We start from the raw sequence: 27978 nt of genomic DNA on the forward strand, positions 1-27978 counted from the left end.
AAGTACCATATCATGGAGCTCTTGCCATCAGAGGTGCTCTGACCTCCAGATGAAGTCACCTAGCTATATTTCTGAAGACTCAAGGAGAATCACTATTAGTTAACCATGTCCATGGGATCAAAGGATAGCATGTCTGCTAATTCCAGAAGAAAAAAAACTGGCAAGTTATGTTCAGACTCCCTACTGTCCTGAATTAATCAGTTTTCTTGACCTAGTAACCTTGGCTATTAGGAATTCACCCTCCAGAAACTGAACCATATTTGGTTTTGTTCCCATGTGCAGGATCTGTATAATTTTACAAAATGTGATTAAGTTCATTTAGAAATCATGAAAGGTACAAGACGGGCAGCCCCAAAGACTATCATCCTCTGCTATTCTTATAGCAAGGACAAAAACCCACGGGAGTAAAGTTTTTACCATGCTGCCTGAATAATTTACTTCGATCCTCAGGTGGTGAGGCCATCCTTAAGGGTCAGATGGTAGTTTGTTCTCCATATCCATTCAACCCTTGTACCATCTTATGGATCTGTCAGAACAGCCTATTGTATGTAGTGCTCTCTTCACATGGGAGAGGGCTGACCACCATTCCTTTCACACAGCACGTTGAACAACAAGTTAGCAACCAAATGTCGTGGCTACCAAGCTGAACAAGGTTTGAATCAGTGAGTTAGAGATGGAAAAAGTCTGTCTACTATGAATCCCCTTAAATTATCCAGTCTCATCTTAAATAAACTACTAACATACCAAACAACAAGCAATGCTGTTTAAATTACCACTCCACCCCCACCCTTCCCAACACACCATCAGTAGTACTTAACATTTTAGTGTGGTTCTGATCTTGTGAATTCCTAAATATCTGGGGACAGGCAATTAACTTCACCTAGTTTCATCATTTGCCGCCCTACTGATTTTGAAACAGCTTATCAATAAACCATTCTTCTCCCCCACCCCTTGACATATTTTACAGTATGTATTTTTCACAGTAATCATTTTAAAGCATAGATTAAGGAAAAAAGCGACTCACTGAGAAAATGTTTAATCCAATGTTTCTGCACTCATTGTATCACTGCTCTGTTTACAGATTTAGTCGATTTCCACAATTACCCATTTCATACATAACGTACTACATAATGCATAATTTCTAAAATGCTACTTCCCTTCTCCATTTCTACAGTACGAGTGCATTACAGTATTCCTGACAATTGCTAATATAAAGTCAGGCATGGTATGAGCACTATAACATTCTTTGGTTTCAGTTTTAACTCCCTACCGAGCTGGATATATCATCTATACCAAGTTACACAATGAAATCACCCACGTGAGTTATGTTCTGAAACCAGTCTTATTTCACTCATGACTTCCAAATGACTCCCAATCCATCCACCCTCTCACAAGAGATTGATATCTGTGGGGCTGTTTCTAGAAGTACTGGAGGACTAATCTCAACATCTGAACCTACAGATAAAAGCGTAGTCAACTAAGAACTCCATTTTATTACGCATGATTTTTGAACACTCACTCAAAAGCACTAAGTTTTATGCTATCAAGAGAATAGCATACATTTTACATTCCTGGATATAACAGTGCAAGATTTAAGGTATTTTACTAAATCCAAAGTTAATAGATTTTAAGGCCTAAAGGGTCCACTATGATTGTGTAATCTAACTTCCATCATAACACAGCTCTGTAATTCCTGCAGTGTAGGATTTGTTCTTTCCCATTACCCAGGTTATAGCTTTCCATTGTAGAAATGCTGAATATGCTAAATATGTACTTTGCTTTTATTTCTGTAATTGAAAGTTTAAACTTGTTAAGTAGTAAAATGACACAAGTCAAAGGAGAGAAAAGGGTAGCAATTAAGTAGAGCATAAGTATTATTAACAGTAACTATGTTGCCAAGCAGAAGCACTCTCTTTGTAGTTTTTCCAGCCAATCGTCTGCCACAAGTCTTATGTTGTTTCCTTTCAGGTTCTGAAACCCTGACTCATGGAAATATCAGAGCAGCACACTTCCTCAAAGTAGCAATCTTACAGGAAGCATTTGTTTAGTCTTACAAGACACATTGTTTTGTTTATGTATGAGAGATTCCTGTAAAAAAAAAAAAATTTTCAATGAAGAAAGATGGACAATGTGAAAATACAGTTTCTGTAAAAAGTAGCCAAATAACTCCAAACACAATCAGACCTTGAAGGGAAATATTTAGCAAAGGCGATGAATGCCCTTTTATTTCTGTCCATATGCTGCTTTCTTGTAAAAATGATTTTATTCTAATCATGGGGGAACCATGAGCAAAAGCAGACAGGCACTGAGTTCTTCCAATGGAGAGGACCACAAAAAGGAGAGTTAGTGCAGTGATAGCTCCTCTTTCCCAAAAGCTCTCACCCATAGTTTCGCAAAGGAATCCACCTCATTGTATCTCCTCTTCAATATCTACAGGATATCATCTGTAGAATCAGCTGCACTGCTCATGATATGCCAGCCATGGAAACAGAAGAAAATCATTCTCAACAGATGCAAACAATGCAATCACAAGAATGTCACAAAGTCCACACAAGATTAAGTCCTAAAGAGAGAGGAACTGGCTCAAGCTGAATCAAGACAAAACCAGCATGATCCTCTTCAGAATAGGGAAACATTGTAAAGAACTAAGACATCACACACACTTGGCTTGAAGTGGTCCTGTTCATTAAACTCAATCACTGATCCTGGACAATCAGCTGACATTTTGTGTCACTAATGCTTTCTTCCATCTGCAGCTTCCTAGGGGACGCAACTTCTTCCTCCCGGACAAGATCTGCCCATGGTGATTCACAAGCACCCGACCTCAAGTCCATCTCACAATCCACTTCCATTGCTACTTCAAGGCATTCAGTGTCCTCAGCAGGTCAGGACCCTGCTGTATGTGACCATTTCTCCATCCATGACATGACAGGACAGAAGTGCTCCTCTGGGACAATACAGATCACCAAACCAAGTACTAAGTGATTTGGTCAAAGAAATTTGGCTTAGGAATGAATTTCCAAAGAAGATTAAAAGTGATCAGACTCTGGATCAGTTCTAGAGCATGACGACAGAGCTTTTCTCACCATGAATTATTTTTTTATATATATATAAAAAAATGTAAACAAATCCAACCAGGGAAAGGCACTTGGATACTAGTGATGGGCACAAAAACCTCATGATGGATAGATATGGAGAGATTTCCACTCCTAAAAGCTGATAGAAGTGGATTGTGGCTACTTGCCTCTCATTTCCTCTTTCATGTCTACCTCTAACTTGTAGATATCTGAAAAATATTCCAAGCCTTCATGAAGACTGAGTGCAATGCAGATACCACTTATTATTTCTTCTGGGTGCACATAAGGACTATTTGTTCCACTTTTGAGATGGAAAGTAGGAACTCTAAAGCATCTAGGCAAAATTATGCAGGTCACAACCACTTCACAAGACCTACTAAACAGAACTGAGACAACAGCAACATGCCAATTTTTTTCAGTCAGTTCAGAAACTGCAATTATCCTGCCACCTCTGTTTTGCTGACATGACTTTCACCTCTGTGAGAACATACTTAAGTCCCAGAAGTGTTTAACATTTAAACAAAACCTGTTATACAAGCATTTGTTTAGAAACTCTTGCCATGAAAGTTGATTAATATGATTTCAAATACATTACTACTACTACTAAATGACAGAAGGAACAAATTGGTTCCTGCATACATTTACCATTGCCCTCTACTGGATTAAAAAGTCAAATCTCATGTGCATACCAATCCGCTCTGCTACCTGAACTATTGGAGTTACTCTTACCACATCAGATAAAAGAACTTTATTTTAGGAACAAAAGGTTAGGCATTCTAGTGTCAATGACACAGATACAGTTTTCTCACTGTAGTATGCCTATACATAAGTGGCCACAAATCACTACTCTAGTATTGAGTATCAATCAAAAATTACTCTAATAAGGGTTCGGATATTAAATTCTAAAAGGGGATTAATTTTAGCAGATGTTTTGGTCAGATTAATCTCAAACCTTTTGCTGTTGTTGCTAAATTGTATCTTCTCTGTCACTCAGACATATTTCAATTATGTCAGTCAATTACTTATGACACCATCACACTACTCCCTTCAGTGAATGCCAGTCAATGCTATACTACTTGCAGTGGTTTTTATTACATGCAAAATGGTAGATAGAAATTCTTCTGTTACTACTACTACTTTAGTTACAACATATTGCTATTCCATGAATTCCTCCTTTAATACACCTACCACAACAAGACATTAAACATCTGATTTTTTCTCTCTCTCCTTCAAGGGAACTTGAAAGCCAGTCTCACCCTGCCATACTATATAGACCCATTGATAAGCTTTTCTGGATGGAGTCACATACATAATGTAAATAACTTCTAATTCATGTTACCGTAACATTTTATTTCAGTGGTGCCAATTTTTTTATTTTCTAAGCTACTGCGTAACTGGATTAATGAGGGAAGGATCCTAACAGCACATTAACATGTTGCCACCTCCTTGAAATACCATTGTGTTACCTGAGTAATGAGATTTACTCTCTAACTTGTTTTACTTTATCCTGCATTACAGTTGGTAGGCATGAAGTTGCTTTTAGGAGTATCAACATGTCAGTGATTTTCAAAAGCACAAAAAGGAGCTAAGCATCCAACTCTCTTAGCCCTCAGTGGGAGTTAGGCACCTTAGCTTCCTTTCAAACTCCCAACTGCCCCAAATAGCGGGGGGGGGGGAAGCAAAACAAAGTGTTCCCCTTCAAAATGAAGTGGGTTTATTCTGTTAAGGAAACAAGGGATTTCCCAACAGCCCTGCACACTCAAAACACTACCAGAGAGAGTTTTAATCTACAACACAGTGACATCTGTCGCTTACTTTCTAATAATGTGGTCTGGAAATCACTCAGCAGCTAAAATAGTAATGCATCTCTAAAACAAAGTGAGCTACCTTCTGCAACAACCACATAGCAATAGCTTACTTTCCAGTACATGAGACTGTAGCAATATTAGATGTATGAAAATCTTATTAAAATTGAACCTACTGCTAATAATTTTGTGCCCTTCTATTTTTCCACATCGGTTTTAGCAAACGATGCACAAAACTGATGAGTGGTTTTGTTAGTCTTCAAATCTCTTCAGTGTAATTTAGCAAAAATTAAGTCCTGGGGCTCACACAGATAATGACCCAGGTTGTTCTTCCATCCTATTACATAATCTGTCACCAATACTAATGAGACTAGGAATCTAAAAGAAACAGAGATTTGCATCCTCCATGCCCAATGCGTTCACACGCGCGGGGTGGGGAAGAGCGCGTTTGAAAGACAAGTCCAAGGATAGGCTATTTAGTTTCTAACTGTAACTGGCAAAGATGCTACTGCAGCTGGTCAGTTTCTAGTCGGGATGTTTCTGCACGATCTTAAGGAACAACCCAACCCATTTCAGGCAGGACAGACCCCTAGCGTCCTCCTCAGCATCCATCGCCCCTCTGAGGCGGAGACTTTGCGAAGAAACTTCAGGAGGGACAAGCAGCAGCCAGGGCAGCTGGTGGGCAGGCTGAAGAGCGCTCTACGTGTAGAGCTGTCCCGGCTAGGAGGGATGAGGCAGCGCAGCTGCTGTAAAAGGCAACGGGACCCCACAGCGCCTAGCTAGGCGGCTGCTGCCTCCTCAGCAGTCGCTTTAGAGGGAGGGAGGCGGGCGGCCGGGCTACGGGGCTGGGGTGAGGGCAGACGAGCCTCACTGCACTGTCGCCCCCAGGGCAAGGAGGTACCGGCACTTCGGCTGCAGACGCGCCAGGCTGCAGCCCCGCGGCCCCAGAGCCCAAGCCAAGGCTGCAGGGAGCCCCCCTCGCGCCCTTTGTTGGCGGCCGGGGACGCTCCCGTCTCCTGCTCTTACCTATCTTAATCCTGACGCTCTGGAACACCCGGAGCCCCTCTTCCTCCACGGCCATGGTGCCGCCGAGCCTGGCTCCCAGCAGCGCTCAAGCTCCTCCACCGCGGAGAAGGCACAGACGGGAGGAGGGCGGTGGGTCGGCGGCTGGCTGTGCGGCTCCGGCGGGTGAGCACACTGCGCAGCCCCCGCCCGCGGCCGCTGCTGCTGCTGCTGGCTCGGCTCGCGGACACCAGCACCGCCCCCGCAGCCGCCGCCCCATTGGTTAGCGGAGCGCCCGGCCGCGCCGCTCATTGGGCCTCCTCGGGCGGGCCGCTCCCTATTGGGCGAGAACGAGAGACAGCGAGAGTGTTACAGCCCTGAACAGCTGGCGAGCGGGGCCGGGCCAGGGCCGCCTGGGCTAGGAGAAGGGTGCCGCTACCAGCCGGGAGACCCTACTCCAGCCCCCCCCGCCCCCCGGGGCACTGCCGCCACGATCTCGGCCCTAAGCAAGGTGAGCGTAGTACCCCAGCTGTGAAAAGGAGCCACCGATGTGAGGGGGGACTGGACAGCTCGGGAGGGCAGCCAGAGTTTGTTACTCTTCCCAAGTGCACGCCAGGTGGGAATCTCCCCACTGGATCTGACCAGCGGTCCATCTAACACAGGATCCTCCCTCCCATAGTGCCTAGTACTACATAATACAGAGCAGTTGTTCTCAATCTTCATCCCCCGCTACAATAGAAAAAAAAAGCATTCAGATCTCTCGCCCATCTAGCCATAAAGAAAGGCAGGGTGACCTGACTGTGAAACCCCTCCACGCCTGTTCACAGATCCCAGGTTAAAACCCAGCCTTCAAACAAAGGCGGAGGAACCCCCATCCTATCTCATTAACCAGATCACAGTCACGCCCACCTGCAAGCTACCAAACATTGTTTCTTTGCTCAGTTTGGTCCTCAGCAAATCCCACTCTGCCTGACCGCATGGGTACAGCAGGAAGCTCAAGCTTCAATGCTCGCATGATCATGTGTGAAACCAGACCAAGAAACACAACCCACATCAGTGCTCGAAGCTAAGCGTTGGGCTTCATAAAGCCAACAGCTGCAGCATCTCTCCTGGATTTAGAGAAAGATTTAATAGAAAAGTTTCTAGTCCTTTTCAGTGCAAATGTTGCCTTTCAAAGTATAATCTAATTGCCAGAGCTGAAGGGAACAACTCAACCAGCTGGGTTCCACTTCTGTAGCAGCCGCCTGGAGCAACCTAAAGATTACACACACACACACACACTTTTAAATGTAAAATGAATGAGTTCAATTTATTGCAATTGTATTGCAAAAAAAATCCTCACTAACCTTCCAAGAGCCTTAGGCAGAGTGGTGTGATCTTGGTGGATAGGAGTCAGCTACATTTGCGAAGGGCAGCAAAATGCTGTTGTGTAGGTCTTCCCCCAAAATGCCAAAGCTGGCTCTGTTGATGCTAAGCTCCTCATTCTAGCCATACGCTTCAGAAGTGAGGAAAAAAAAAAAAGAGGTAGGGAAGAAAGAACTGGTGAAGGAGGAGAGCCTGAGCACACATAAAGAAGCTAGTGGATAGGTGGGAGACTACAGAAGGATAGCAGGAAGAAAGCAAGAGAAAAATCCCAAAGGCAGTCACTCTCACTTGAGGCAGGAAGCTTGTGGAGGAGGAACAACAGGCTGTGAAGAACATGGTGAGTCAGTCCCATCAAGTGCTTGAGGTCTCATTGGAAAAATATATTCATTTTCTTGTTTTTGAAAAATATGTATTAGAGGTCAATATTTTTAAACGGCAAGTAGAAACAGTCAGGAGCTGTAATAGGAGTAGAGGGGCAGGTAAGAGGAAAAATCTCTCAGGCTTTTCAATTTTGCACTCTAAGCAGGTATGATGCAGATTCCAAGAGGAAATTGACAAGTTCAGAGACTGAAAAAAAAAGTCAAGATTATTTTAGGGAATTGTTGGCTGACTGATTCAGCTCTTGTTGTCTGTGCAGCCAAACGACACCTGTCACTTAGTGATATAATCATTTACATTTATCTAGCACCTTTTGTCCTTAAGAATCCCAACGGTGCTTTACAAAATCCTCCCTTTAGAACTTAAAAAGGCTTAAACTTGCAATGGGTTAATCATTTTAGTCCCAAGGACTCAAAGGGGAACACACAGTTTGGAGCAGCTGTTTGCCTAACTCCCTTATCTCTCTACTTCAAGCATACTATAGCACAAAATACTTTTAGCAACACTGAAATGCAGCCACTTCTCCAATCAATAGCGGCAACCAATTGGTACACAGCATTCTGTGAGAGACATATGGAAATTTTGACCACACGCAAATAGACAAACTTCTCCTCTTATCCAAAGTGCTATGAGATTTTTAACATTCACACCAAGCAGAAAGGACCTTGGGTTTTTAAATCTCATACAAAAGACACTCTTGTTACCTTTGCATGGTTATTTATTAGCAATAGGGGAAATTCCCTCTATATCCCAGTAAAAGGTACTATAGAAAACACCAAGTTAAAGAAACCTGTTTCCTTGCTGTATACTTTAAATAATATTCCAGCCTCAAAGAATGCATTATACCTCTCCCTCTCTCTTTCTTTCTGTGGTTGGCATACTACTACTTGAAAATAGTGTCATAATATATTTAGCCTCACTTCATAGTTTTGATACATCTCCCACGTCTAGGAATTTCACAAAATAAATAATCGCCTTTGCAGGCCTAGGCCTTAAGTCTGGTTTAGAATGCTAATTCTTGTGATGGAAAAAGGAGTTGTTTCGGATTCACTCCTCTAGTATTTCCTGTGTTTCTCTGTTGTGCCAGAAAGGACCAGAGGTGTCAGTAGTGCCACTACGGTTCAATTCATATATGCTTTGGTTTGCTTAGCATTACTCTGTTCTTACATAGAGTTATGGGGCCAAATTCTGCTGTCATTTTCATCCATGCAACCCCATTGAATTGAAATGAGTTACACAGGATCACTGAGGGAATGACTTGGCCCTGAGCTTTTGTGCCACAACAAGTCTGTACCCACCTGTGGTCTTCTGTGAAATACAGAGAAAAGAAAAGCTACTTGCAGTTATTAGGAGTCAAAATACTCAACACCATCATCTATTTGCCAGTTTATACTAGCTCCCACTAGAGCTGGAATGCTTAAAATAAAGCTCTACTGCACAGTCAGCAAACTATTAAAAATTGGAGGGAACAAACAGGCCTCCTTTATCCTCTGCCACACCATAGGAGTTTTGGGGCTGCTTGAGCCTTACATGGAACAGTCTGCTTGGTATATTGCAAAGACATTTCCCCTTCCAAAGTGCTATCAATGCTTGATGTTCTGTAGTCAGAACATAAACATTACAAACATGCATGCAGAAAACCCACTTTTTTCCATAAAAATATTTTAAAACATTAATATTCTGAATATTAACTATACTACTCCACCCCTATTTAAGATTATGATCCAACTGTGATGAGTGTCTATACTTCTGCTAGGGCCTTCTCAATCCCAAAGAATCCATGAGTTTCCAAACCACACAGCCAGCTAAAGGCCATGGACATTGGCTCTACAGCAGGCAGAGCTGTTCATGAAAATAATCAGCCTGTTGCAGAGAATGCAATATAATCAACTAACCCCTGTATAATCAGCCATATCCCCCAGCCTTCTCAAACATTAAGAGTCCAAAGCCACCCTCTTCCTGGATTTTATTTTTCTTACCATATACATTAACAATAAGATAATTAAGTTCAGCTCAAATCTTCTCTGAAACATTGGCTGTCCCTAGGATCCCACTTCCCAGACAGCTCACCCTGTAGTTACCTTTTATTATTTTTGTAGACAGTCACTACTACTCCTACCTCCTTCATTTCCAGGTGGGGTAAGAAGCTACCTGCCAACAACGGCTGTGACTTTTCTGTAAAAGCATACCTTTTTTACATCAGCCCCACTAGGAGTGTAGTGTGACCTCCGCTAACTGCACTGAGTCTGGTTTCCACTAGGATTTTACATCAGAAGAGCCATCTCAAGCTAACACAAAAAAACCCTGTTTTTTTTGTTTGTTTTTTTTTACACTGAGATAGTGAGTCATCAGAACTCACTTAACATTTCCAAGAGGATCAGTGTAACTGCTAACAGGGTGGGTATCTTGGGCAAATACTGCCAGCCTGTTACACCATGCCAAAAATTAATCCCTAGCCACAACAACGGAACAAAAAATAATGCTCAGGAGATGAAGTTACTGCTTAGAGGGAGGGACAACACATGCAGTCCCTCTACAGCAAATTTATCCTCAGTGCTCTTGTGAGGTAGGGAAGTATTTGTCCCCGTGTTTATAACGTTAAAAGGAGATTATTCAGACACCTTAAGCCCAATATCCACAAAGGGGCTTTTGCGTGGCAACACTGTCACAATGCCTAACTTTAGAAAAATCACAACACAACACTGCGATCCACAAAGTCTGAGTTAGGTGCCTAGGCTTCCTGTGGGGGGAAGATAGGCACCTGGGAATGGGATTGACAAGAGCCAGGACACTAGGTGGTTGCCCACCTAAACTAGTCAATGGGAGATGCCAACAAGAGGGGTGTGACCTAGACAAATTAGAGGATTGGGCCAAAAGAAATCTGATGAGGTTCAACAAGGACAAGTGCAGAGTCCTGCACTTAGGACAGAAGAATCCCATGCACCGCTACAGACGAGGGAGCGAATGGCTAGGCAGCAGTTCTGCAGAAAAGGACCTAGGGGTTACAGTGGACGAGAAGCTGGATATGAGTCCACAGTGTGCCCTTGTTGCCAAGAAGACTAACGGCATTTTGGGCTGTATAAGTAGGGGCATTGCCAGCAGATTGAGGGACATGATCGTTCCTCTCTATTCGACATTGGTGAGACCTCATCTGAAGAACTGTGTCCAGTTTGGGGCCCTACACTACAAGAAGGATGTGGAAAAATTGGAAAGTGTCCAGTGGAGGGCAACAAAAATGGTTAGGGGACTGGAACACATGACTTATGAGGAGAGGTTGAGGGAACTGGGATTATTTAGTCTGCAGAAAAGAAGAATGAGGGGGGATTTGATAGCTGCTTGATTTCAACTACCTGAAACGGGATTCCAAAGAGGATGGATCTAGACTGTTCTCAGTGGTAGCAGATGACAGAACAAGGAGTAATGGTCTGAAGTTGCGGTGGGGGAGGTTTAGGTTGGATATTAGGAAAAACTTTTTCACTAGGAGGGTGGTGAAGCACTGGAATGGGTTACCTAGGGAGGTGGTGGAATCTCCTTCCTTTGAGGTTTTTAAGGTCAGGCTTGACAAAGCCCTGGCTGGCTGGAATGATTTAGTTGGGGAGGGGAGTTGGACTAGATGACCTCCTGAGGTCCTGTCCATCCCTGATATTCTATGATTCTATATGTCCATTGTGGAACTGTAAAAGTGAACTGCGGTGGTCTATTACATATATACAGATAGCAGATATCAGCAGTCTGAGCAAAAAATCCAGGAAAAGTGAAATGCTACTTTTTGGATGTGGATATCTCTGTTAATGACAATATATTTCAGTGCTTCTCTTCATTGAAAACATATGGGTTTGTATATCAGCTCTGCAGAGGATTCTTGGGACTAAATTAGACTATGCAGAAGGTCATTTTCTGTGACTCATTTGTGCCAGGCAAGGAAATCACTTTCTTTCAATGATCTAGATGATAGCTTTCATTTGGGAGGAAACAGAATTATGAAATGTTCTAATCTACTTTAACATATTCTAAGAAGCTAACGAAACAAGTAGCTACTAGGTGCTGTGTACCAAAAAATTGCTATTATATATTTACTCATCCTGAATATTTTTGTAGATCCTTCTCATCACCAGTAAAAGAGAAGTTCCTACCAAGTCACTTCATTTTACACAATAAAAAAAAAAAAAGAATTAAATACAAATAGTACATCACTTGGATAAGTGTATGAATTGACAGTGGCAACCAATATGTCTTCTGCAGTGGAAGTTATGTCTTTCTACATGTTACATTGTTCTTTGGAAAAGTTAATAAAGAAGTAAAATGACTGCTAGTAATAATATACTAGGATGTTTCAAAAAAGCTGTTGATTAGATAAGTCCCTCACAGCAATAAGAAACTATTAAGGGAAATCATTATTATAGTGTGGTATCTTGAGAGAGGCATGGTCAAGCGTCTTGAAAATATAACTGGGAATAGAAACATCTGAGTTTTTCTTCCATGTTTCACAAACTTGTTCTGAGGCCTTGAACAATTTGTTTAACTTCTCTGCCTCTCTCCTCATCTGTAAAATGGAAGTAATATGTATCTACCTTAGAGGTAGTTTGTGAAGGCTAAGTAGATGTCTGTAAAGTGCTTTGAACATGGAAAGTGCTTACAGTATAAAGGCCAAGGCCTAAAGATAGATTTAGGAACCTATCATTAGGCACCTAGGTTTGAAAAGTTTTGCTTAAATATTATTATTGATGCTGCATTGCAATGTTTGCCTTGTAACATTGCATCAACATACAACTGAATTGGGTTATAGCAACAAAATAGGTAGAGGACCTGGGATTTCCATACATAACCAGCATCAGAGGCTGGATATCACAGGGGACTCTCTAAGGAGTGCACCGACTCAGGGAGGGGGTAAACTGCTTGTTAACCTGCCAGGCAAAAACAGGGCTGGCATAGCCTGGAGGAGAGTGGCTGGTGGTATTAGGAAGCTAACACCCAGTTACCACAGGCAAGACTCCTTCTCACCGGAGGCAGGCAGTAACAAGGTGGCTCACAGTCCTGGGTGCCCTCAGAACCATCACAGCAATATGACAGATATTGGAAGAGTGTAAAGTAATGCACTTGACTGATGGGATCTGAACTTGCAGGATCTTCTGAAGGGGGAGGTTGGATATTAGGAAAAACTTTTTCACTAGGAGGGTGGTGAAACACTGGAATGCGTTACCTAGGGAGGTGGTAGAATCTCCTTCCTTAGAAGTTTTTAAGGTCAGGCTTGACAAAGCCCTGGCTGGGCTGATTTAATTGGGGATTGGTCCTGCTTTGAGCAGGGGGTTGGACTAGATGACCTCCTGAGGTCCCTTCCAACCCTGATATTCTATGATTCTATGATTAAGAGACTTATGCCTGGTCTACACTGCAGCGGGTGGGGGGTGGGGGAATCCATCTAAAAGTTACACAACTTCAGCTACATGAATAATGTAGCTTAAGTTGACGTACTTAGATCTACTCATCGCGGTGTCTTCACTGCGGTGAGTTGACTGCTGACACTCCCCCTCGACTCTGCCTGCGCCTCTCATTCCGATGGAGTACTGGAGTCGACAGGAGAGTGCTCAGGGGTAGATCACTGCCTGCCACTCTGGCAGGTAGTATAGACATACCCTTAGACCCCAGTTCTGCAAGCACTTATGCATATGCTTAACTTTAATTTGCCCCCATGACTTCACTGGAACTATTCACAGTAAAATTAAGCACATGCACAAATGCTTTGCAGAATCAGAGCCTTTGGAACATATTATTCAGGGTGGTAAAAGTTGACAATTCATTAAAGAATAGGTGTCTACAATTAAGGAAAAAAAACAACAAACAGTGCTTTGTTTACATTAAAATACACATAAAACAATGCCCCCAAATCATGCAATATCAAATGACAGATAATCCACCAGTTTCTTTTGTAATGTGTTCTGCTACAGTTGTCTGCCCTTAAAAAAGACAGAGCAGAAATTGAAAAGTTGTTGTGCAGTGAAATGAAGATAGAGAATTGTATGTGGGATGTACATATGATGAGAGATTGTAAAAGCTTGCTTGAAAAGAAGTCCTAGAGAGAACCTGACTGAGGTAGATGACATGATGAAGCATGTAGTGAATATTGCTCAGTGCCTCCTTTGTATCCTGTCTCGTGATGTGAGAACAAAGGGGACACTCAATGCTATTAAGGGGGCAATAGATTTGGAACAAATATAAGGAAATAATACTTTAATTGAGAATCAGTGCCTGGATTGATAATTGAGTCAAATGTGGCTCGATTTTAAAATGAGCTGGATAATTTTATGAGCACTAATAACATTTGTAGCTCTAATTTGCAAGCTAAGATAATAGGAATAGTCAAATCTTATGCTTCAGGCCATAAACTCATCAGCTGTAGGGGTCAGGAAAGAGTCCAATTCCCACACCTAATCTCCGTGTGAAATTGCACACAATTGGCTACACACTTTGTGAACTGAAGTCATTCATTCATTCAGAATGCATAAAGGTGCCCATCCTGAGTGCTGAGTGTTTTTACATAGTTAGTGTTCACATTAATATAAAAATGGACTGTTCATCCTACATCAAATCAATATATAGCAAACAAACCCAGAAAATGAGATCCCTACATTGCAGACAGTAATTAAGTGCCTCCAAACTTCAGCCCACCTCCTCTCTAAATGGCTGGGAAAATAGATGGATTTTGCAGCATGCCTGAAAAGGTCATTTATTTGGGCTATTTTAGACCAAAAAGGGGGGAGTGACTTTAAAAGCTGGCAACCCTCATGAAGAACTCTTTGACAGCAGCTCCCTGTCACGGAGTCCCTGGGCGATGCTCTGGAACTGCTCCCCCCACGAAGCCAGGCAGGACTCTGGGGAAGTCTCCTTTCTGTGAGCAGCCTGTCTGCAGGACACACAGCTCACACAGCTTCCACCTTCCTGGGTCTGACCTCGGAGCATTCAGCATCCTCTGCCCCTCCGTGCGCTTCCCACAGCGAGTCCGCTCATGCGGGGCTCCTGGAGAAGCCAGAGGGTCCTGCACCCCAACTTCGCAGTCAGACGTGATTCTCAGCCAGCCAGTAAAACAGAGGTTTATTAGATGACAGGAACATGGTCTAAAACAGACCTTGCAGGTGCAGAGAACAGGACCCCTCAGCTGGGTCCATTTTGAGGGGCAGTGAGCCAGACAACCACGTCTGCCCTTCACTCCATGTCCCGGCCAGCCCCAAACTGAAACTCCCTCCAGCTCCTCCTCCTCTGGGCTTTGTCCCTTTCCCGGGCCAGGAGGTCACCTGATTCCTTTGTTCTCCAACCCTTTAGCTCTCACCTTGCAGGGGGGAAGGGCCCAGGCCATCAGTTGCCAGGAAACAGAGTATGGGCCATTCTCTGTGTCCAGACCCCTGCACACACCTTCCCTCTAGGGCTCTGCAATGATCATACACGCTTAACCCACTACCTAAAGACTTAAAAACTGCATGGGGGAAACTGAGGCACCCCCACACTATTCAGAGGAAACATTAAGAACAGTCCCACTTCGTCACACTCCCTTATGTATTTCCTGGAGGGACTCAACTTGTGTGATTCCAGTGCCCACAACTGCAGCAATATGGTATGGTGAGAGATATGTTTCTCTCTGGTAAATAGGCCCCAAACCATTCTGTACTGGGGGTTGCTTTCCTTAGAAAAGGATCAATTGCTTACCACCACCAGAGGCAGGATAACAGACTGCATGGATGAATCATGTTATCCAGGGTTTATCACTATCCATTGAGAATCATTTATATGGTATTTTTAATTTGCCTGGCACTTCATAAACAGTAAAACATATTTCTTACATTAAGGAATTTTACTATCTGAAGGTTTGTCTTCACGGCCCCACAATGTAGACTATGGCAGTGTGAAGTGCAGCGTGTGTTAGTAGTGCTGTAACTCCCTCGCGGTTGCGAACGAAAAGGTACCTAGTTCATGTTAACTTAGTCCTGTTTAAAGAAGACTGTGTTAATGAGATTCGTCTTGAAAGACAAGACAAATACAACACAAGACAACAGTTAATGGAAGAGAGAACAAGGAGAGGTTATTGGTGATGGGAGAGAATTGATGAATTCCTGGCAGGATGTAGGTTTTATGGAGGGATTTGAAGGATGAGAAGAAACGATTGGGGGTACAGGTTTACGGGACAGTATGGCAAAAAGGTGCAAAGCCAAAACAAAGGGAGCAGTAAGGAGGAGCACTGGAAGAAGCATAGGGAGCCAGTGTGTGGGGTGCGGGGTGGAAGAAATTAAAGATGGGGATAGGGATAAGATTATGTACGATGGTGAAGGTTAGGAGCTTGAATGTGATTTTATAAGAGATGAGTTAAGGGATTCAGAGAGAGAGAGAGATTGTACAGTTAGAGCATTTTGAACACACTGCCGTTGAGAAGAGGCAAGGTCAGAAAGAAGAGTTAAAGTAATCAAGGTGAGAGGTGACCAAGGCATGGACAAGGGATTTACTAACAATGACAGTAAGGAAAGGGCAGCTTTTGGCGATAATAAAGAAGAAATGACAAGATTTAATGGGAGAAGACTAGATACCATTGTGATGAGCATGATAGAAATGGCACATATAGGCCAGATAGCACATATAGGCCAGATCAGATAGATGGATTGGAAGAGAGGAAAGAACAGTTGAAGACTGCGCTGCAGTTGGAAGCCTGGGAGACAGAAAGGGTATTAGATGGTTCTTGGCACAGGAAGAATAGGCTTCCTCAGCTAACTTCTAAATATAATTTCCAAGTTAAAATCTAATACTTAAGTAAGCTATGGTAACTGGTCTTAACCACTTTGCTGGGCGTTACAGGATTTAGTTCTAGATGAAGTACACCTTCACTAAACATTTAGTAGTTAAACTGGTGAAGTATTGTCCTCTGGCTCATAGCTGCACTAATGTCAATAACCTTTGCTCTCCCATTAAGGAACAAACTTCTCTGTCTTTCCAAAGAAAGATTATACTTCCTATAATTATACTATGATCTTACTGCAGAGAATAGCAGCAATAACCATGTACAATATGAAAAACAGTTAATTTTATTACAGCATAATAAGTATATACTGCTATATCCATCCCAGTCTCTCCCTCATTAGCCTTTTGAGTAATGGGTATAATTAGGCATAAACATAGGAAAAAATTGGAGAAAGGTGAAATTCCCAGTGTCATTCATATTTTTTTTTAAATAGGTGGTCATGAAAACCATCATAAAATTGCTTGTATTTCACAAATGATATATATAAGCAACCATTATCTAAATGGTCTTCATATCCTACGGCTTGCATGTCACGAATTCAGCTGCAGTCTGCCTGTTCATTCTGAGCTGGTGACTACTTTGACATCACAGGCCTTCACCCTCACTCCTCCTCTCATGTAGCTGGAGTTCTGGAGATAGTAGGGAGCACATGCGGGGTAATTCCTTCCACACAACAGCAACATGGAAAGGGAGGGACCCTAAATACAGTGGAAACTCACTGAGCGGAGTGCAGGGGAAGGCTGCACAAACCAGAGAGCACAATCTCAAAGGCCCCCCCCCCATAAGATAAAACCCCACTGTCTCAAAAATCACTTCCTAACTTCATGGCATAAACAAAATTAAGTGACAGATGGTATAAAGTTTATATTGACTTAATTGGGAAGGCCTGCATAACTCATCCATAAACTTCACCACTATAACACAGCCATCCCACACATGTGGCAATAAATATTTTATGGAACCTTTCATGCAATCATGCATTTTCTATGGGTCAGATCCTGCAGACTTTTACTTGACCCAAAACCCCATTGAAATCAATGTCTGAGGGTTAGGTTGTGAACCCATTACTCTCCTTGGTGAGTATTTGCCACTGAACTCATGATGGTTACTCATGTGAGTAACTGCTCACTAATGAGGGTAAAGAGATCACAACCTGGCTCTCAGAAAGGACTGCTTATCTGGGCTTCATGGGCCAGATTCTGTCATTCTTACTCTTGTTGAGAAATACCTTTCTCTGACAGTAGTACCACTGAAGTCAGTGGGAAAACTCATGGAGTAAGGTACTACTCCACGAAAGTAAGTGTGACAGAATCTGGACCCATATTTTTAACATTTAATTATTTAAGTCAGAGCCCATATTGCTTATTTTCCAGACACTGCTGTGCAATGAAATGATCTTCAATCATAGCACATGTGCAAAGACACCATTATACTAGGAAGCACAATTAGCCAGATGGTTATTTGGAGATTTTCGGAATATCAGCAGTTTCTTTGATCCATGAGATTGTTTTTTCCATTTAGCTTTGGCTTTTAAATTTCATCCTATACTTAATTCCTAAGTATTTAATTACATATTAGCACTGGTAACTACTAATCTGTGCCAATTATGCAATCTTATTTTATCACTAATGATTACACAGTTTATAATGTAATATATAATGTGTACATTTAAATAAGTTTCTAAGTAAACAATCTGGAAAACACACCATTTGTACCCAGATTTCATTACAAGCACGATCATCTGCCACCTGCTGGAAATCGTTGGGATATTTCAACTTAGTTCTAAAGACAGAAGTTTGGTCTCTGGTCAAATAAGCACAAATGTCATGGAGCAAAACATGCTGTCGTTTATCTCACACCCACTTAATAAACATTATTTGTATGTGAGGGGACTTGCACATTCTTATTAAACACATCGTATAAAATGTTTAACAACCAGACATTGACATACAGAATGTAGTGCAGAATCATTCTATGGTATTGCAGCCAATCAGAAAGGAAGATACCTTTTAAAAACCCAATTTATTGCAGCCCATACTATGTCAGCACTTGAATATTTTTGGTGATAGACACTTGAGAAATAACAGAAATAATAGGTAGGCAGCTCCCCCCACAACTGTGTCAGTTACAAACTACATGTTCCTCTACATTGTCAAAAAAAAAAAAATAAAATAAAAAAATCAATAGGAAAATCTTAGTTACCACTCAGTCAAGGAAAGACAGAATCTAAAGATTTTGTGACAAATGTTCAAACTTGGGTGCCTAACTCACTCAGGCAGAATTCAGCAACCCACTTGTTTTGCAGTGTTTCTTTTCACATTAAACCCTTGCTCTGCAACCTGCACTGGCTGCCTGTTGGCTTCCAGATTGATTTTTAAAGGTTGGTTTTCATTTATAAAAAACCCAGATGGTCTGGGACCTACTTATCCCGCTCACTCTGACATCCTGCCACAACTGCAGTCAGTGAGTTAAACTGAGGCCTACTTGGTATGAGAAAAAGGGGGTGGCTGACAGTGGGCCCAGAACTTTGGAACTGACTTCTTCTGTAGGTCCTGAACAGCCTGAGTTTGTAAGTCTTCAGGAAGCACTTCAGGAAGTATTGCAAAACCCACCTTTTCTCTCTTGCCCATGAGGAAGTGGGTGTTGGGTACAGCTGGGTAGTGATGAACTGAGACTCTGGAGGGGACAATCAATAGGGGTTCTTGCTGGATTTATGTTGTTGCTGGATTATTGGATTTATTCCAGAGTAATGGATAGGTCTGTTTGTTTACTGGAGTTTTTTTTTAAAAATGATCCAGGGTGCCTAGAGAACTGGATGGACACTTATTGTAGAGTGCACAAATACAAATAAATAACATTGCTTTAGAGATGCTTCTGTTTGCTAATCTCATATCCATGTCGAACACACTCATGCAGCTGATCTCAGTGTGCCCAATAGGTTCATATTCTGATATTTGTATTCAGGGAAATGCGGAGTCTCTCTTTGACATTCATTTTTTTTTAAAAAGAGATAAACAGTGAGAGTTGGAAGGTGATGCCAGACCACAGATTGCTGCTGAAAGGTCATCCAGTTTCATGGGATGGAGTGGAAAGGAATTATGAAGGAGACTGATGGGTCTAGGAAGCTAATAAAATTAGATAAAAGTAACAAAGTAAAATCCTCATTTTCTCCTCTACAATTTTTCAACATCTTTCTAAACCATTACATATTTTTGTATTAGATGGTGTTGTGTAATAAGCCCCACAAACTGTTTTTAACATATGAAGCCATATTAAATTAGCAGTAAACAATATTAGGCTATACATTCCCATGCTTTCTGAGTGGTAGAAAATACAATGCCTGGGGCGTGTATCGACAGGCAAGGAATGCACATCCTATTGCATTATATTGCTTCATTATTGCAAAGTGCTTCAAATGCAGCATTAGAATTCTTAAAATGAATATTAACCTCAGCCCACTTCTGTGCACACATGTATGTATCATGGTACAAACACCTATACAAGCCTGTCTGGGTTTTGTTTTTAGCTATAAGCCTTTGTAGGGTTCCAGCATACTTTTCTGTTCTTGCATGAAATCAGATCTGGCTACACTTCAGGCCTTAGGAAGTTTTCTGCCCTGTGCTGCTCTTCGGGAGCTATCATGTCTCTTCCTGCAACTTACGCCTTGCCTACATGGACAATCTGTTCCTGTTCTGGCCATCAGTGTAGCTGCCTCAGTGCAACCAACACATATAGACAAGTAAGCTGAAGTTTGCACTGGTAAAGCTTAACGTGATTTCAGCTCTACCAATGAAAAATCTCAGCTTTTTTTTTTTGTCTTACATTTTGTACTTCTGCTGACATGTTAGTGGCTGGAATGGGAGAAAATTCCAGGTAGACAAGGCCTTACTGATAAACTGTAGCACAACACCGCCAAATATTTTTCAACTCTGCCTTTTTACTGGAAGTTGGTGGGAGCTTTGATTTTGCAAAAGATTCTTTAAAAGCTTTTCTTTAAATACAAAAACAAAGTGTATCCCATATACTTTTCATAGTGCTTTTCTTTCACTCTCAATTACTTAAACAATGGGTGGGAAACAAACTACTTTTTCTAACTAAAAGTTAGTTCCGATGATTTCTTTTAATGGGGCCATGGATTAAAGAAGCATCCAGCAATAGTGCTTACAATCAGATCCTATACTTAACAATTGCCAGCTATTGACGTGCACAGAGAGAACTGGTCCTAATCGCTCACTCCAGCCGCTCTTCCACCTGCTTTCTTAATCCCACTGACCATGGATGGATTCTTCAATTACTAGGGAGGATGTTTTGCTTATGAGTTACTTGATAAGGGTGTGAATACGAAGGGTCTGGGTCAGATCTCTGGATCGTATCAAACAACAGTTTGAACTGACAAAAAGTGGTTTCTTTCAATCTCTCCTAGTGACCATCCAAGAAAATGCAATATAAAAGCATAGAATATCAGGGTTGGAAGGGACCTCAGGAGGTCATCTAGTCCAACCCACTGCTCAAAGCAGGACCAATCCCCAACTAAATAATCCCAGTCAGGACTTTGTCAAGCCTGACCTTAAATAACTCGAAGGAAGGAGATCCCACCACCTCTCTAGGTAACCCATTCCAGTGCTTCACCACCCTCCTAGTGTACTAGTGTAGGAAAAGTTTTTCCTAATATCCAACCTAAACCTTCCCTACTACAACTTGAGACCATTACTCCTTGTTCTGTCATCTGTTACCACTGAGAACAGTCTAGATCCATCCTCTTTGGAAGCCCCTTTCAGGTAGTTGAAAGCAGCTATCAAATGCCCCCTCATTCTTCTCTTCTGCAGACTAAATAATCCCAGTTCCCGCAGCCTCTCCCTCATAAGTCATGTGCTCCAGCCCCTAATCATTTTTGTTGCCCTCTGCTGGACTCTTTCCAATTTTTCCACATCCTTCTTGTAAGTGCGGGTCCCAAAACTGGACACAGTACTCCAGATGAGGCCTCACCAATGCCGAGTAGAGGGAAACGATCATGTCCCTTGATCTGTTGGCATGCTCCTACTTATACGGCCCAAAATGCTGTTAGCCTTCTTGGCAACAAGGGCACACTGTGGACTCATATCCAGCTTCTTGTCCACTGTAACCCCTAGGTCCTTTTCTGCAGAAGTGCTGCCTAGCCACTCGGTCCCTAGTCTGTAGCAGTGCATGGAAATCTTCCATTCTAAGTGCAAGACTCTGTACTTGTCCTTGTTGAACCTCATCAGATTTCTTTGAGCTTAATCCTCTAATTTGTCTAGGTCCCTCTGTATCCTATCCCTACCCTCCAGTGTATCTACCATTCCGCCCAGTTTAGGGTCATCTGCAAACCACAATGCAATCCACACCATCCTTCAGATCATTAATGAAGATATTGAACAAAACCGGTCCCAGGACCCACCCCTGGGGCACTCTGCTTGATACCAGCTGCCAACTAGACATGGAGCCATTGATCACTACCCGTTGAGCCCGATGATCTAGCCAGCTTTCTATCCACCTTATAGTCCATTCATCCAGCCCATACTACTTTAACTTGCTAGCAAGAATATACTCAGGGACCAAGGGCCTGATCCTGCAAAAACACACACACACACACACGAGTTACTTTAGTCATGGGACTCAACGTGTTAAAGCGAGGCACATGCTTAAATATTTTGCAGAATCAGGGCCTGAAGTATAATCACTTTGAGATGATCTGTTCTAGTTTTCTATTCTACATAGGTTTTTCTATCATGGTCATCACCACGGTATTTAGAAAAAAGTCATCGAAAACTGAGACTTAATTTGTTTTTAATGTAGTTTTCTATAGAATTGGTTAGAGGAAGCTTTTAAAGTTTTAAAATAAGCATTTTTAATCTCTCACTTTTTTCAAAGTGTGCGCACAAATTACAAACCAAAAGCAAATAGGAAATAAGGCACTTCTCGTGGTGAACGTTATCACCACAAGACACATGATCTATACCTTCCAAAAAAGCATCTTTCTTAACTTAAAGAAACATTTCATAGCTGAGCCCAGCACAAGCAACACAAGCAGCTGCTGGAACTGGCAGCTTGTGAGCCAAACTGATCTCTCCTTCTGGCATGGAGACCGCGGGAGGATAGGGTAGCAACTCACTGGCCTACAACACGACCAGATGGGAGGTAACTCAAGACCCATTTACTATCACCAGCACCACTCTGTGGCAGCTCAAGCTATGCAGGGCTCCAAGCTCTTTGAGTCTATCACTAAAAGGGCAGCCCTGCTCAGAAATCAGGTCCAAACTGAAAATAAGACAAAAACTGTAAATCAATAACAGTTTAGAGCGTTCAGCCCCTCAGAAGAAGCACTCAGCACATTTCAAGATTGAGCCTTTAACGGATGCTGTATTCATGGAGCAATGTAGAACTAAAATATAGGTAGGTTCACCTTCATCATCTTACTTTTATACTGAAGAAAACAAGCATATAGAAAATTCTATTTGAGTTGCACGGAAGTTTGTATGCACCTGAAGCATGCTATAAACTAGGGAATAAACTTTTTGCAAATCTTCATGTTATATTTAATTTTGTTTTTAATTATTTTTCCTCAGTATGTATCTCTTGCAATTAAGGAATGACAGGTAAGTCCTTATATGCATAATGTTGCATGTGGAAGTTCCCATAGCTGCTATACAAACATTGTGTAACCTACTGGCTTAATGTACTGAAAATGTCTGTGTTACATTGCAGAGATAGTTGGCCAGATATTCTGTTAAAGATACTTTCTGCCCTCCACAATCGCACAAACCAACCTTAAAGCCACCTTAACTGACCAGTGATTGATTCATAGATTCCAAGGCCATAAGGGGCCATTGTGATCATACAGGAGGCCAGACTAGAAGGGGTTCTCAGGACAAATTTTTTGGTGGCCCTTGAGTGCAGCCTCCAGCTCTTGCCGGTGGCCGCTCTGACAATTTTTCCTCAAATACTTACTTAATTTTTGGGGGGGGGGGGAATATGCACATATACATGTCCAAATCAGTGTAATTTATTTATTGCCAGATAATATCACTTTCCACAAGAGACTTACTAACAAATATACAAGTATCACCTTCCACAGCAGCCTTACTTAGCCCTGGAAAGCCTGGGGAGAAACTAAGCCCTGGATGGGGGAGGCAGTGGGGACCAGGGGCAAATCAGAGGGGGATTGGTGAGGGGCAGGGGAGGCAATGGGGATGGCTGGAGCCTGAAGCCCCATGGCCAGAGCCTGCCATTCCATTAACCCAGGGCTGAAATCCAAAGCCTGAGCCCTGCCACCTGCTCCTCCAGCATTGTGCCCCAGCAGTCTTCAGAGGGAAACAGGGCCCAACCCCTGTTGGTGGCCCCAGCAATAAACACCAAGGTGGTGCATCCTGAAGCAACAGGGAGAGGAGGGGCCACTATTTTGCCCCCAACCCTCCGATCACTGCCCAGGAGGCTGTGGCCACAAGAAAAGCCTTTGGTGGCCACATGCAGCCATGGTGGCCACATTTGAGAAACGTTGGAGTAGATAACACAGGCCGTAGAACTGCCCCAAAATAATTCCTAGAGCATATCTTTTAGAAATAAATCCAATCTTGATTTAAAAATGTTAACTGATGGAGAATCCACCATGAACCTTGGTAAATTGTGCCAATGGTTAATTACCCTTACTGTTAAAAATTTACACCTTATTTCCAGTCTGAATTTTTCTTGCTTCAACTTCCAGCCATTGGATCATGTTGTACCTTTCCCTGCTAGCTTGAAGAGCCCATTAGTAAATATATTTGTTCCCCATGTAATACTTATATACTATAATCAAGTCAGCCCTTAACCTTCTCTTTGTTAAGCTAATAGTTTGAGCTCTTGAGTCTATCACTATAAGGCAGGTTTTCTAATCCTTTAATCATTCTTATGGCTCTTCTCAGAACCAAGGTCATCAACATCCTTCTTGAATTGTGGGCACCAGAATGGGACACAATATTCCAAGAGTGATTGCAGAAGTGTCCAATATAAAGTAAAATAACCTGTCTATTCCTATTTGAGATTCCCCTTTTTATGCATTCCAGGATTGCATTAGCTCTTTTGGTCAGTGTGTCACACTAGGTGCTCATGTTCAAGTGATTATCCATCCCCCTTCCCCCAGTCTTTTTCAGAGTCACTGCTTCCAAGGATAGAGTCTCCCATCCTTTAAGCATGGCCTACATTCTTTCTTCCTAGGTTTATATATTTACATTTAGCTGTATTAAAATGCTTGTACCCAGTTTACCAAGCAATCCAGACTGTTCTGTATCAGTGACCTGTCCTCTTTATTACTAACTGCTTCCCAAATTTTTGGGTTATCTGTAAACTTCAATTGTGATGATTTTATGTTTTCCTCCAAGTCACTGATAAAAGTGTTAAATAGCGTAGGGCCAAAAAACCTACTGGAAACATACTGCTTCATGACAATTCTGCATTTACAATTACTTTTTGAGACCTATCACTCAGTTTTTAATCCATTTAATGTGTGCCATGTTAATTTTATATCATTCTAGTTACTTAATGAAAATCATGCGTTAACAAGTGGAAGATACTCCCAGCAGAGGGAATCATGTGGGAGTATATGGCCACCAGTAGTGTTGCCTAAACTACACTCCTCCTAGCCCTCAGCACAGAAGGTATGCCTGGGGAAGGGGGTGCAGCTGCTGGAACAGCCCCTTGGGCCCAGAGGTAGCTAGGCATTAAAGGTGAGCAGCCTTGAACCTTCTCTACTTTTTTTTTTTTTCTTTTTAAAACTCACACAAGATTGGATCAACATCCTGGATGGCCCCAGCAATGTAGGACACGGCCACAGAGATGGCTTATAGTCACTTCTCCTCCTTCTCCCTTACTTCCCAAAACATAAATTCAGGTGGAGCAGAAAATCTGGGCCAATTCTGGATCTGCCATGTTTCATCCATTTTCCCTCATTTCCCCAGAGCCTGATCCAAAGTTCACTCAACTCAGTGGAAAGCTTCCCATTGATTTTAATGGGCTTTGGATCAGGCCATAATAGATTATTACATTCACAGCACTTAAGATGACTTATTATGCAAAACACATTAAGGCCACAATTCCACAAAGCAAATCAGGGCCTCACTAAAAATATTTGAGCAATGCTGATGGTTCAAGAAAAAAAAAAAAGCACAATATTGTAATGTTGTCTGATTTTCATGAATTAGCGCATACATGTAGACCTTAGCATGAACTAAGTGAAAGGCTTTATTTGAACTTTACAGCTTTTGTATTCTTTATTAATTTTACAGACAGACATTCTCCAGATATTTGTTATATTAATGAAAAATGATTGGAGCTCTCCAGTGGCCAAAATCAAACTTCTCAATTCCCTTAACTGTTTGTGAGGGAGTGGAAAATGTCTACTTCACAGACCAAAATTAGTATGTGCAAAGGTTCTATTTTTACTACTGTCATAAATATCAAGGGAAGGGTAATCACCTTTCTGTATACAGTGCTATAAAATCCCTCCTGGCCAGAGGCAACATCCTGTTACCTGTAAAGGGTTAAGAAGCTCAGTTAACCTGGCTTGGCACTTGACCCAAAGGACCAATAAGGGGACAAGATACTTTCAAATCTTGGGGGCAGGGGAAAAGGCTTTTGTTGTGTCTTTGTTTACATGGTTGTTCTCTCTTGGGACTGAGAGAGGCCAGATAGAAATCCATCTTCTCCAACCCATCCTAATCCAAGTCTCCAATATTGCAACCAGTATAGGTAAACCAGGCAAGGCAGATTAGTTTATCTTTTGTTTTATGTGAATTTTCCCTGTGTTAAGAGGGAGGTTTATTCCTGTTTTCTGTAACTAAGGTTTTGCCCAGAGGGGGATTCTCTGTGATTTGAATCTGACTACCCTGTGAAGTATTTTCCATCCTGATTTTACAGAGATGATTTTTACCTTTCTTTTAAAAAAAAAAATCCTTCTTTTAAGAACCTGACTGATTTTTCCATTTTTCCAAGATCCAGGGGTTTGGGCCTTTGATGATTTTGTAACCATTTGGTTAGGATATTATTCTCAAGCCTCCCCAGGAAAGCAGGGGTGTAGGGCTTGGGGGGAAGACGTCTCCAAGTGGTCTCTTTCCCTGTTCTTTGTTTTAAAACACTTGGTGGTGGCAGCATACTGTTCAAGGACAAGGCAAAGTTTGTAGCTTGGGGAAGTTTTTAACCTAAGCTGGTAAGAATAAGCTTAGGGGGTCTCTCATGCGGGTCCCCACATCTGTACCCTAGATTTCAGAGTGGGGAAGGAACCCTGACATGGTGGCAAAGCAGTGGGATCATTTTCAACCAGAGATCATTTTGAACCAAAAGCACAGACCTGAAGAGGTTTGTTTTTTAAGCTGAGAGCAGCTAGAGGGTTTTCTGTCTATTTGCCTGGAGACAGAGGTGTTAGAAAAATCCCTTTGTAAAAAAACTTTTTTGAGCTGGAGTTTTCTCTACCTAAAGGCAGGGTAGTTAACCTCCTGCAGGGAAATTCACAAGTTTTTTTTTTTTCCCTAACTCTCGGGTATAGCTAGAGTTACGCACAAGAAAGCAGGAAAATAACTAACAGTGAAGCAGCTAATAAACTAGAGCTGGCCAGATTTGAAGTTAAAGGGAAACAAAAAGAGCATGATAGACAGATGGCCTTAAGGTGCTTGGAGGTGGAGGCAGAGGAAGCTGCCCAAAAGAGAGCTGCGGAGGCAGAGGAAGCTGCCCAAAAGAGAGCTGCGGAGGCAGAGGAAGCTGCCCAAAAGAGAGCTGCGGAGGAGAAAGAAAAAGAGAGGAAGCATGCACTGGAGGTGGAGAAGGCAAGGGCTCAGCAGAATATACCAACCAACCCAAGCAACCCTTCTCCAGGTACCGCTTCCCATCCCAGAAAGTTCCCCACCTACAAGGCAGGCGATGATACCGAAGCCTTCTTAGAAAACTTCGAAAGGACCTGCCTTGGGTACAGCATCTCTACAGACCAGTACATGGTAGAGCTGAGGCCGCAGCTCAGTGGACCCTTAGCAGAGGTGGTGGCTGAAATGCCTAAGGAACACATGAACAGTTACGAACTTTTTAAAACCCAGGCGAGAGTCAGAATGGGGCTAACGCCCAAGCATTCCCCTCAGCGGTTCAGAGCCCTAAGGTGGAAACCATACGTGTCATTTACCCGACATGCCTACCACATTGTGAAACATTGGGATGCCTGGATATCAGGTGCAAGTGTTAAATCTCCAGAAGAGTTGCCCTTCCTAATGCAAATGGAGCAGTTCTTAGAGGGTGTTCCTGAGGAAATAGAAAGATACATCCTAGATGGGAAGCCCAAAACTGTAATTGAGGTGGGGGAGATTGGAGCCAAATGGGTGGAGGTGGCAGAAAAGAAAAAAAAGCAGTTGGGGCGAATATCAGAAGGGGCAACCCAAAACAAAACGCTATCACTGGGGGCAACCCAAGGCCCCACCTACATCCCAAGGAAAACCCCAGACACCTTATCATCCCACCACACCATTCTCCAGCAACCCACCTTGCCCCAGTGACAAGTCAGCTGGGCAATGTTTTAAATGTAATGAACTGGGGCATGTGA

General features: G+C 42.4%; 1 protein-coding gene across 2 annotated transcripts in view; it reads right to left on the reverse strand.

The window, feature by feature from the left end:
• RASA3 (RAS p21 protein activator 3) overlaps positions 1 to 27978 on the reverse strand; it is a 262533-nt gene that overhangs the window by 190934 nt on the left and 43621 nt on the right. The window contains exon 1 of one of the 2 annotated variants that reach the window (XM_084627978.1): positions 5909 to 6091. The exons of the other annotated variant lie outside the window; for it this stretch is intronic. Within the exon in view, the coding sequence (XP_084484104.1) occupies positions 5909 to 5963 (55 nt within the window). The 5' untranslated portion in view covers positions 5964 to 6091. Of the gene's footprint in view, positions 1 to 5908; positions 6092 to 27978 lie in introns of those variants that run through there. 2 annotated transcript variants of the gene reach the window in all.

This window comes from Lepidochelys olivacea (assembly GCF_965140295.1).
Source record: "Lepidochelys olivacea isolate rLepOli2 genome assembly, chromosome: 1".
NCBI lineage: Eukaryota > Metazoa > Chordata > Testudines > Cheloniidae > Lepidochelys > Lepidochelys olivacea.